General features: G+C 43.1%; 1 protein-coding gene across 6 annotated transcripts in view; it reads right to left on the bottom strand.

The window, feature by feature from the left end:
- ap2a1 (adaptor related protein complex 2 subunit alpha 1) overlaps positions 1-12,850 on the bottom strand; it is a 35,358-nt gene extending 22,508 nt beyond the window's left edge. For 3 of the 6 annotated variants that reach the window (XM_084927174.1, XM_084927177.1, XM_084927178.1), the window contains exons 1-4: positions 12,082-12,848; positions 4,023-4,234; positions 1,517-1,710; positions 1,288-1,417 (exon numbers count right to left, since the gene is read on the bottom strand). In XM_084927174.1, coding sequence (XP_084783300.1) covers positions 1,288-1,417; positions 1,517-1,710; positions 4,023-4,234; positions 12,082-12,148 — 603 coding nt within the window. In that variant the 5' untranslated portion in view covers positions 12,149-12,848. Of the gene's footprint in view, positions 1-1,287; positions 1,418-1,516; positions 1,711-4,022; positions 4,235-12,081 lie in introns of all 6 variants that reach the window. The other 3 variants (XM_084927175.1, XM_084927176.1, XM_084927172.1) reach the window with 2 other exon arrangements.
- Positions 12,851-12,900: the final 50 nt, after the last annotated feature.

Here is a 12,900-nt window from a genome sequence, read left to right as displayed (position 1 = left end):
CCAGCTGGAGCTGTAAGCTTTATCAAAGAGGAAAGACTTCACGTGGAGCCCTGCTCTCACAGATGTCACTCTGTCTGTGAAGCTGGATTTAACAGATACGTGCTAGTGACAGGACCAGAACTCAGACTAAAAGTAAAAACCAGTCTGAGAGGATCACTTTTGGGCTGCTCCTGGATGAAACAATCAGTTTTATGTTAGGATGTACCGTCCACTCAGTTCCTTAAGGAGCCTTTTTGTGTTGTTTGGCTAGCGGCACTGAAACAGCTGTGATGTTCGTTTTAGTGAAGCTCTTTATGAATGAGAAGAGTGTGGAGGAGAGCCTGGTCAGGTGACAGGATGGAGTCAGAAGCAGATTTTTCCTGGTGTGGCCAGATGTACGGAGCGGCACAATCGGCTGCTGCGATCAGCTCTATCTTATGAACAGAACAACCTTTCTTTTTCCAAGAACATCACACCACAAACAGAACTACGATTCTTAGCGAATGCCATCAGCACGTCTGCAGGGAAAGTAGGTTTGTGTGTGTGATGGGGTGATGGAGTAAGGCCTCCCCAAACACCAGCAGCTGTTTGGGTGTGCTTGGGTTACTATAAAAGTGATCGCTTAGACTGATTTTAGTTTTAGTCTCCTTATATCCCACTGAGTTATGGTTCTGTCACTAGTAACATAAACAAATCTAAGTCCATATTACCATCAACCAGCCAACCCGATGAAGTCACGCTCAGTACTGGCACAAGATGGCGCTAAACATGTTTGAAAGCCTTTAAGCTCTGGGAACCACTCCATGCTCGGATTGGTTAGTTCGTATTCATCTCTGGCTCTCTTCCACAGCGTGTCTTCGGCCTCCTCATGTAACCACCAGTCACAGCAGATGGCCCCGCCCCTCGCTGAGCCTGGTTATACCGGACCTTTCTTCCTATTCAAAGAGTTTTTCCTTCCCTCCGTCACCAAGTGCTCTCCCATAGGGGGATGTCTGATCGTTGGAGGGGTTTCTCTACATCACTGTAGAGACTTACAATATAAAGTGCTGTTTTTGTGATTTAGCACAATGTAAATAAAACTGAAATGAACCAATGACACGTCCACAGGTGCTCAGCTGGGCTGAAAGGTTGGGATTTACATAACCTAGGATATTATCCTTCTTAGAGTATTTACTGAGTTCTAATGCTCTAATGAGAAGTCACTGTCAACAGGAAGGAACACTGAGCAGAACAAGCAGCCCACGCGATGCTAAGTCCTCCACAGCATGAAGGGTCCTGCTGCTGAATGACCTTTGGTTGTGCTCTTACCATGTGTTGGTCGTTGAGTAAGTGCACTACACGGGACGTCCATTCACCCATCAGCACCAAGTCGGGAGAAGTCTTATAGAGCCGCAGCAGACAAAGGGCCGCTGACTGTTTCACACTGTCCATCGTATCACTGCGTTGCATCACATTCACAGTATCACAGTTAACAAGAGTTAATCTAAAATAAGTACAAAAAACAACCCAGCAACAGTGAAGCATCAGAAACACTTACCCTGCAACCAGTATCCGAGGGATCTCACTGGCAAAGGCTTCAGCCATCTCACGGCTTCCCACGTTCGCAATACAGTGAAGCGCCAGGCACATGAAGGTGGGGTTGCGGCTGGACAGGTCGTTCTTGATGGCGTTGTTGATCAGACGGATTAGCTCGCTATTGCTATTCACCAGCACTGAGATGAACAGGTAGCCCTGGACAAATCAATATCGATAGTAACAATGAGTGGCATTCAAACACAGCGTCCCACAGCGTGTGCTCTGCATGTGTCACGACTTTATGGACTAAGCAGTTTACACCAGCTGCTGTGTCACCCACGTTGTGTTATGATGTTAGCACACTCACAGGTTAACAGGAGCTGCGTCCCAAAACCTAAGCCGCATCCTTCGGAGGACCCGGCCTTTGCGGTCTACGTGGGCCGGGTCCTTCGAAGACCGAGGAGGCCGGAAGTGCGAGGCTGTGAAACGGGACGGTCTGGCCTTCAGATCAGCGTCACCGCTGTCTCAGGGGAGTTTAATAAACTCAGCCGTCTGCTCCTTGCTGTCTAAAATATAACAGGACACTGGAGGAAACTCTCGACCGTCTCACACTTCTGTTTAATCAGTTTTCTGTTTGACGTTTATTCAGCTGTGTGAAAACCACCCGGTGGATTAATAAAGTTTTATTTAATCTAATAACTTTAATCTCAGCCAAACTGATTTACTCAGGAACCAATAAAACAGTGAAAAAAGCCAAACAATAACATTTTTAAGTTATCTGAGTGACTCATATATCATGTTTAACCTGAGTAGCGAAAGACAGCGGGGTCTGAAAACGATGAAGCCGGGAGTTCGTTGTTCTTAGCGGCTTCAGTGACCCTCGACCTCCCGGTCAGCTATCCAGCTGGTGGGTAACAGACCTCTCCAAAAACGTCGGCGCACTTTTGCAAATATGTGATGTTTTGATAAACCGAGCAGATATTTGAAGTTTACACAGCTACTTTCTCGCCTGAAAATATGTTAAACGTTTATTTTGTGACCCAGAAAGAATAATAAGAGTAATATTTAAACTAACTAGCTGCCGCCATTGTTGGAAACTGGAATGGTGGGCCACGAAGGACACACCCGAACCATCCTTCAAATTCGGGGAAATGAAGGACGGATTTGTCGGCCGCATTTGAAGGAGTCGACGAACTGGGACAGCCTTCATCGCCTGGCTGTGACGTAATCGGCCTACAAATGCGGCCTCAGGAAGATGCGGCCGACGTTTTGGGACACAGCGAGAGTATCAGGTGTCATGTGAAACTAACGAGCTGTGACACAAATGACCAGCTGACGCCTGTTATACACTCAGTATCTGCTGTATTGGGTCTACAGAGGTCTCTCTTTTAATAGAAACACCTGGATTAAGGCTTCATTAATCAGATCTTAAAACTATGTAAAGAAATGGTTCATCCCAAAATTCATTAGGAAAGCTGATCCCACTCAGCAACAGCAGTCACTGCACGTGTGCCACGTGTGCTCTCACACCTGCAGTTTAACACCTGCACCGAGACCCTTTGAAGCTGGTCTCAGTACGGCTCCAAAGGAACTCCAGAGCCGTTTGTTTACTGTGTGAATGTGATCCGAGCCCAACCCCAGGTGTACGCTGCAACACTGTGTGAAACAAACCACAGGAAATGCTACAGATTTACACACTTGTTTGTAAACTTAGTAGAAATCAAAGTTCCCAGCTCGGATCAGGGTGAAGATCTGGAGCTTATTAGCGGTCATGTTGAGTCAGTCGCAGCCGTCACTTCTCAAACCACATGGATCCTGAATCATCCTTATTCTGCTAACTAAACATTTCCTGTTCCTGGGGAAACTCTCCACACCCCACAGTCAGGAAATGAAAAGGTCTCAGCAGCCGAAGGATTTGTTCTGCAAACATTTACTTCAGTTTTTTCAAATAGCATTTCAAAGAATACATGAATCCACACAGGGCTTCATGTTTTTTCCTGAAATGTAAGTATAAATAGAAAACACCCTGGAAAAGCGTGTGGCGGTGACGAAACACAGCTGGTAGTGACGTGAACTAAAGGACTACCACGTTAGCTACGTCACAAATAATCTAATTCTGTTTTTATTCAACGAAACAGGGAAATGATGCTGTCAACACTCTCACGTCTTATATCTGGTGAGCCTCAACAGGTCAGGGAGGCACACCCTGGAGTTTGAATCCCTCCTGTACACTGAAGCAAAAGTGAGCCAGCTGTGAACGCTTGGTCACAGTGTTTAGTGGACACGTGAAAAGTGGAAATGCAGCCCATGTTCATATAGTACTTTTATACTGCTACATAGCACTCAAAGGGCTTTTATACCACACACACACACACACACACACACACACACACACACACACACACACACACACACACAGAGCTTTATACAGATGCTAGTAGTCCAACACTTGCATGCATCTCACACACTGACATGCATTTAAAGAACAAGACTACAAGTGTAAAGCTGCAATGCTGAGAAAGACTTACAATCTGTTTCTCTGTGTACTTGTTGGAGCTCAGCAGGTTGACGGCCTCCATGTGTCCAAAGTCAATGTCATGGCCAAGCAGAAAGATAAAGAGCAGCTTGCAGACATACTTCTTCTTGCTGTAGCCATCCAAAGCCTTGTCTCCTTTGAACTTGGAGCGGATGTTGGCCAGCTCTTTATTAATCCGTTTGATCTCAGCCTCCTTGCTCTTACCTGATAAGGTTAAAAACACAAAAACACTCGTGTAGCATCAGCATTCAGATGTGGACAGATCTGGCTACTGAAGGCAACTTTAAGATCGCGCAAACCAGCAGCAGCTAATCGTGAGACCGTTTTCATTTTTCTTTGACTGAAACTATTTGACAAAATGTTTGGATAACTACGGAGCCCTGCAAGGGACATGGGAGAAAAAAATTAAGATGAACTTTTGCGAGATCTCACAAAACGTCGAGGTGGTGGGTAACAGACGTCTCCAAAAACTTCGAGCACTTTTGCAAATATGCGATGTCTTGAGATGATGAGATGAGATAGCCTTTATTTGTCAGTTGCAGGTCTTTTGCCCACAACCGCGATGACAGACCTTGCCGACCGTACATACAATACAAACATCACATTGGGGAGACAGGTCAGGCAGCGAGGAAAAAAACATCGAAATGTGTAACACAGAAGGATAATACAGGAATGCACAGGTATCAACACACCACAGCACAATAAACACAGACAGCAACATGGGAAGGAGTTCCAGTGTGTACATCTGATCTGGGACCGCTGCAATCTTCGACTGCCCCTCCAGCTGACCCGATGTCCACATCAGAGGGGAGGTAAGTGTTGGAGGTCCCAGTGGGGGAGAGGAGAAAAAGTGCGTCCGCCTCCTCCGAGAGCCAAAAGAAAAAGCTTGATAAACCGAGCAGATATTTGAAGTTTACACAGCTACATTCTCGCCTGAAAATATCTTTAAAGTTTATTTTGTGACCCAGAAAGAGTAATATTAAAACTAAGCCTTCGAATTGGGACAGCCTTCGTCACCTGGCTCGTCACCTATCCCAGGACTCATAGCGCGGTGCAGCCAATTCCAGTTTCCAACAATGGTGGCAGCTACTAAGTTTTAATATTACTCTTACTGCGGTGTTAAGCAATGCAGTTGAAAAATTTGGGTGCACCTAACTTTTGTGCTGATGTGCGTAAGAGAAAAAGTTAGGCGCACCGGTATGGGCTCAAAATGTGGTCATAAATATTTTGTACTTGTAAAAAAGATTTGTGTGTGTGTAAAAAAGATTTGTGTGTGCGTAAAAAAGATTTGTGTGTGTAAAAAAAGATTTGTGTGTGTGTAAAAAAGATTTGTGTGTGCGTAAAAAAGATTTGTGTGTGTAAAAAAAGATTTGTGTGTGTGTAAAAAAGATTTGTGTGTGTGTAAAAAAGATTTGTGTGTGTGTAAAAAAGATTTGTGTGTGTAAAAAAAGATTTGTGTGTGTGTAAAAAAGATTTGTGTGTGTGTAAAAAAGATTTGTGTGTGTAAAAAAAGATTTGTGTGTGTGTAAAAAAGATTTGTGTGTGCGTAAAAAAGATTTGTGTGTGTAAAAAAAGATTTGTGTGTGTGTAAAAAAGATTTGTGTGTGTGTAAAAAAGATTTGTGTGTGTAAAAAAAGATTTGTGTGTGTGTAAAAAAAGATTTGTGTGTGTGTAAAAAAGATTTGTGTGTGCGTAAAAAAGATTTGTGTGTGCGTAAAAAAGATTTGTGTGTGTAAAAAAAGATTTGTGTGTGTGTAAAAAAGATTTGTGTGTGTGTAAAAAAGATTTGTGTGCGTAAAAAAGATTTGTGTGTGCGTAAAAAAGATTTGTGTGTATAAAAAAGATTTGTGTGTGTAAAAAAGATTTGTGTGTGGACTTAGCCCAAAAAAACCCTGCAAGTTACAAGTACGAATTTTGACCCTATTTTTCTTCCTTTCATCTGATTGGTCAATGTCATGTCAATCACAAATGTAACAATCCAATCAGAGAACAGATGGGTTTGGCTGTTGGAGGGGCGCTTTTTTGAACTGCAGGTCCTTGAGGGGTGATACAGTTTGAAGCTGGAGGATCTCTATATAAATATCCGATAGCAGCTAGGTCCCCTAACTTTCAGCAGCTGTTGAAAGGATAAAGTTGTGCTATATCAGTGGTTAGAAACACCATTATTACTTTAGGATTAGTTTAACACAAAGTCAGGGCTGACCCGGGACCATTGCTGTGAGTCACAGTGCGCAGCATAAAGGTCCTTTCACATCAGACGCAGGATGTGCTGCTAATGCTAACTGCTAACTAAAAGCAAAGGATCCAGAATTTGTTGCGCTGGCTGCTGGGCTCTGTGGGTTTTTGCAGCAGCTCTACCTGTACTAGATGCACCTGCTCCTTGTCTTTTCTATCTCTGACTTTATGTCCTCTACAAGAGTTTCTGGGTTTTTTTGCTGGTTCTTCAAATGTTCAATAAAAACATGTATGCTAATTCATAACGAAGAAAGCTTTGTAATGAAGACTGTCATTTCCAAAACACTTCCCGCCCCCACCCCGCGGTCCGCAGCGCTGTTGAAAAGGCTGTGGAAGTCCCTGTATTAAACACGTAGTCCTGTGACACAAAAATCACCAAACTCTGACGACCACAGACTGTTTTCCTTCATGGTGATGAAGGAAAACGCTGGGTTGGCATGTAAAAGGGCATTTATTCCCTTCAAAGACCTGCAGTTCAAAAAAAGCGCCCCTGCGACAGCCAAACCCATCTGTTCTCTGATTGGATTGTTACATTTGTGATTGACATGACATTGACCAATCAGATGAAAGGAAGAAAAATAGGGTCAAAATTCGTACTTGTAACTTGCAGGGTTTTTTTGGGCTAAGTCCACACACAAATCTTTTTTCACACACACAAATCTTTTTTCACATACAAATCTTTTTTTTTTTTTTTTTTTTACACACACAAATTCTTTTTACACACACAAATCTTTTTTACAAGTACAAACTATTTATGACCACATTTTGAGCCCATACACCGGTGCAACCGTGGCAAAAAGTTAGTCTAGAGCCCTAGACTTGTATTTTTGACATTAATGGTAAGACGGAGGTGAGTTGTGTGCTTCTCAGCACAGAGTGCATCTGGAAAACAGTTCTGTTTCTTAGACCAGCGGTCTCCAACCTTTTTTGCGCCACGGACCGGTTTATGCCCGACAATATTTTCACGGACCGGCCTTTAAGGTGTCGCGGATAAATACAACAAAATAAAACTAGTACCGGTACCGAAAAAAAGAAGATTTATTCATAACACATGTGAAAAGACCCAGGAAAACAGAGTTAACGATAAAAACGATAACAAAATAACGCTGAAAACCGATAAAAACCCTGAAAACCACACATTTCACCCCTGAGCCTCAACTCTCGCGGCCCGGTGCCAAACGACTCACGGACCGGTACCGGTCCGAGGCCCGGGGGTTGGGGACCGCTGTCTTAGATTGTATCTCTGTAGCTGCCATCAGCTGCCACGTGTCCCCTGCTGGGACTATACACACGGTCTGATTAAGAAATTCCTCATATAAGGAATTCCAACAGGTGGTTGGTCATGCATTAGTAGGGATGGGTATCGTTTAGGTTTTATCCGATACCGGTGCCAAACCGGTACTTTTGAAACGGTGCCGGTGCTTAAACGGTGCTCAAACCGGTGCTTAAAGAATGGAGAACACCAACTTTGTCCAAAAACCTCTCATGTTCAGCTGTTTTTTTGTAAAAAGATAACAATGTTAGCCTTTTCTGCAGCTATGGGGCATATATGGCATCACTCTTGGCTGGAAGCAGTGCTTAATCAATGGAAAAAACACAAACTTTGTCCAAAAACCTCTCATGTTTAACTGTTTTCCACTTTTTCTTTGGTCATTTTAGCCTTTTTGGCCAGGGTGAAGGGAGTATCTGCCATCAAACAAGAAGACAGCCGCATGTAGCTACGACGGTGTTTGCTAGTTCACCTTACATGCATTAATGTAATAACGTGGTTAGCCTACTCAACGTAAATTACACACGGACAACATTAAGCTACTCACGCAGAGAAGAACGGCTGCTGCTGCATCATCATCCGTCATCATTTCTGCTACACTGGCAGGGCTAGGGGCCAGGACTCTCCTCTTCGTGTTTTTGGGGGATGTTGCTAACTCCGGGTCCGATAACTGGCACCACACCCGCAGTAGATGCGCTCGGTGTGAGGTCTCGCAGCAAGCTATCAAATACGGCGCATTTTTCGGCTTAAAAAAAAAACGCTATGCGTCGCCAGGTGTTTCATCGGATTTGAGGTGTTACCTCCTTTGCACAGTATCACAGTATCAGCTTAAAGCACTTGTTGCAGGCTGCTGAGTTTGCATCTTTTGCTGTGAAGTACAGCCAGACTTTTGACCGCTTTGCCTTGGACATTTTTAATCTGTAGCTCTGCTCTAAAAGAACGTACGTACCTGGACCCGCCTACTATCCTCGGAAACGTAAAATGATTGGCTAGAATTCAAAGTGTATCACAGCTCAGGAAATAAAGCACCGAAATAAAGCACCGAAATGTGCGCTGCTTTTCGGTCTGGTTACTACCGTTTATGTCAGAACCGGTGCCATCATGGCACCGGATACCGGTACCCATCCCTATGCATTAGTGTAGGGTCCACCTGATTTGGTGAGGGTGGATATGGATTTATGAAGCCTTGCAAGAACTCTGTCAATGTTTGTGACCAAGTCTAGGTTATCCCCACAACATGGGAACCAATGTAATCCTCTATAAAGGCTGTCTGGTTGTCTGATGGCTCCTACTTTTCTATTGCCCAACTTCCACACATCTTATGTGGTCTGTGTTCAAGCCACTGCAGCCTAAAGGGGGAATAAACAAACAAAAAGCCCTCCACCTCCTAGCAGATGTACCTACGGTATGAAAAAGAAACCGCTAGGAAACACTTTTCTCATCTTATGCTCACAAGATTTGAAAAAACACTTGACTCCTGACCGTGACACTGAAATGTCCCCTCAAAGGTGGGTGTCCACAATATCCAGCTTTTCACAGCTGAGCGCCTCTATCTCTGTTTTTTGGTATAAAAACAAACAATTTTCAATTGTTGGGAAACAAACCCAAAAATGGAAAGTGTGAAAGCCTTTGTGTACGTCTTCACCATAAATTCAACAAAGTTTACAGTGTAAACAAAGCAGAACAAAAGTAAAACTGACAACCGCTTATTGTCCAAGGGGAACAGAGGGTCCACGACGGGCACTACGGCCTAAATGGAGTTGGCAGTTAATCGTCTGTATGAATCAGACCTGCGACCTGTGCAACTGTTGTTGACCTTTCATGTTTTCTGTCAAAACACGGATGGAATGAGCTCGACCGACTTTATAATGACCATGTTTTTTACAGCTATGAAGCCACTATGGAGCAATAATGAAGCAACTATGTTTCTGCAGGATTTCTATTGTTTTATCGCTCAGCTCTAACTGCAAGACAGAAAGCAGGAATTACTTTACTCCATTCAACACACTGTTAAATTAACTGTGTGATTACTCCCGTTGTTGCTGTTCTACTATGTTTCCATCAGGAACCTGTCCCAGCTGTCATGGAGTGAGAAGCAGGGTATACCCTGGGCCAGGCTGCCGATCTGTAAAACTAAAACTGAAGTGAACAAATAAAGTCCCAACTGAAAGAGCGCAGACTGGATTGGAGCCAAGGACTCTCAGTGTTACCAACAGCACCGCTGTGCACCTGCTAGCATGTTATTAAATAAATGCATTAAAAAACTGAAATAAATACTGGAGGCTGTTTGTTAGTGTCGGTTTAACAGAATAATACTCTGACTTGCTCTCACTATCCATCCTTTATTCAATGTTCTGCACCCCATCAAATGAATACACTCTTGTTTGGACGAGTGTCCCCATGAAGTCAAACAGGCTGGAATGAGTGAGGTCAATTAGAGAGCCTGCATACTGGATGAACATTCAGGCTCGGTCACCACTGATATTTGACAATGGTGTGTTGATAAAGTATCGCAAAAGGAAGATGACACATTTCTGTATCAATATTTAGTCTCGCTCTGCTGTGAGCTTACATAAATGAACTGGAAGGCTTTGGGATGTTCCTGCAGAAAAACATATCCCATTTTAAAATTGATCCAGTAAGATCCCTACGAGGAGTTTCCTCAAATACAAAGCCTCACAATGTTGCCAAATATCTGACTTCAGCTGGGTTCAGGCTATGGCCCATCTTGGGACATTACACGACCAGATTTCACAACAACAACTTCCTGTTTCATGGCAAAATCTCCATGCCACTTTTACTTTACAATATGAAGCAACTATTGTTTTCAATTGGTGCCTTGTTCATAAAATTGAATTGAACTATAAGTGCTTAGGCCCTATCAAACAGAACAGACACAATAGCGTCTTGATCATGATTTTGGCTGGTCATAATTAACCGAACATGATCAAACGATACTGAAAACGCATGTTCTGCCACAACAAGCTCTCCCTAAACCACTGCCTGACCATGTGCCTGCATTTGCCAATCACTGACCTAATTTGTGTTTAGTCTGAAGAAGTAACACTACAGTTAAAGACAGATCTACTTTCTGCTTAAACAGGTATAATGTTAAGCAACACTGGAACAGCAGAAGGCAAAGAGCTTGTCAGTAAAAAACATTTTTACCACGAAAAGCAATGATGATGATGATGATGATGATAAATGAATGGGATTTAATCATGGGTCATCCTGCAGCCCGCCTTCCTGCTCAAACAGTGATAGACGGCTACCAACCAGCATGGCTGATGAGTTAAAGCTTTCTAACTACCATCTGCCCAAGAAGTGGTACACTCCCCAACTGGCCAGGCAGCAGACAACTGTTTCTAACAGGCTTCCATTAGCAGATACGCCTCGTCCAATACCTCAAAATGAAATATAAAGACAAAAAACAACCAGTTGCACAGTCTGATTTACATAAGTTTGTTGCTGACATAACAAGACTGAAATTCATTCTCACAGGTTTTTGTCAATAACATTCCAATACAGCCTGTCATGTTATTACTATTTATTTCAAATGAGTATTTGATAACATGTAATCAAGTGTATTTCCCAAGGCTACAAATCACATGTGTTTGGAGATGTCTGCCTGCCTGATACAGCACGTTTGAAAACAAGTCATCTAGACGACTCTGCAAATGTTTGCAATATTCATCACTTTGAACATTTACACTAGTTGTTGGTCCACATTTTTATTTTCTGCTGAATTTCTCTTTAAATGTGCCCAAAAGTGAAAGCTGGAGGTATCAAACATTCGACCATGAGGTAGCCATTACTGCCTGCCAATGTAAGCCTGGAATAACTGTCAGGTTTGCAGTGACAAGCACATCAAGCACTGAGATGTGTAATCACAGCAAAAAGGAAACAGTAGATGGCAACTACTTCCTATATTCTTGTTACTACTCAGTAACAGTGAAAAGTGGTATTCTCGTCATCACTGGAATAAATATTACTAGGAAACTGACAAAAAAAGACATTTATATAAAACTTTGCAGTCAATTGCTGGATATATGTAGCATTTTGTTACACGTAATAGTATTATTTATTATTATTTTTTATACTTTGCTACTTTTGTTGTTGTTTTAAATACCAACCACTGGTTTCCGTGTGAGCTTCAGTCTTCCTTCCCTGTCAGACATGTGGAGCGTCCTGACACGACACTAAATTTCAATGAACTTTCGTCCCCGAGCTCTCCAACATGTACAACTATACAACAGGAAGCGTTTGATCAGCGCCGCTACTCCAAGCCTAAGATCGTTTATTCTGTTCCTGCAGGTGACTTCACCACCGTCACGTTACTGTCAATACGTAAGAAATCATACTGATTGTTCCACTAAACGTTACCAAACTGATTTTTTAGATACAGCTTTCAGCGTCGAGGTTACCACATGACAACGCTGCATGACGTATGAGACGATCACCAGCAACGACATTAGCCATGTCAACTTTGACGACACAATGAAATAACAACACATATGATGAAGTAGCATACAGAAAGGTAACTCACAGTTTCTAATGTCCGAAATGAAAACAGCCAATCCGCGCATTCCATCTCCTTTCGACACAGCCGGCATGTCTGCAGGTTTCTGTCCTCACTCTGGCCTTCTCCGAAAAACACTGATGCCGGTCACCCTCTCACAGCGGACTGGAGTCGACGATGGCAAACTTGATGTTTAGTAGTAGCCGTTTGCCTGTCTGCAACTTTGTGACTGACTGCTGCCTACCAGGTTCGGTCGATGCTTTTAGGTGGGTAACTCAGGTAGCATTTACTAGATCCGCTGGATGGCAGTCTATCAACAAGTAGCGGGATAAGTTAACGTTATCCCTGTTAGCTGGCTTGTTTCCTTGGCTATGGCAAGCTAACGTTATTTCATTCAATCCTTATCTACCTTGGATTAGAAATTACGTATAACTCATACCACAAAAATTTGCTAAAGATAAAAACGGCTACTGATAAATGTCTTAAAGCTAAATGCACTCAGACGTGTTAGTAAGAATGCTGTCCGAGAGTATATTGTTCAATTACTTCGAGTCACGTAACGTAAAGCTAGCTTAACAGCTAGCTAGCTGACTAGCAATATCATTCAAATACTGGAGCACATCACCGGTCGATCGGAATAACTCAGTAGAGCGTCTCAAATACCAACCAGCGGTAGGACTTCCTTGAGCTCTCTATTCGCGCACTAAATTTGGTTAAAAATATTATGTCCTGTATAGCTGATGTCCGCTCCAATTCTTTAGCCTGCACTGTACGGCTCGGATCAGGCTCGTGACAGCAGAATAACGTGACCGCGCAGCACGCCCGTGAACGCCTACGCTCCTTTTC

This window comes from Perissodus microlepis, chromosome 4 (assembly GCF_051167445.1).
Source record: "Perissodus microlepis isolate ML-2025 ecotype Zambia chromosome 4, ASM5116744v1, whole genome shotgun sequence".
Lineage (NCBI taxonomy): Eukaryota > Metazoa > Chordata > Actinopteri > Cichliformes > Cichlidae > Perissodus > Perissodus microlepis.
The sequence above is the reverse complement of the archived record's forward strand: the minus strand, read 5'-3'. Positions and strand labels throughout refer to the sequence as shown.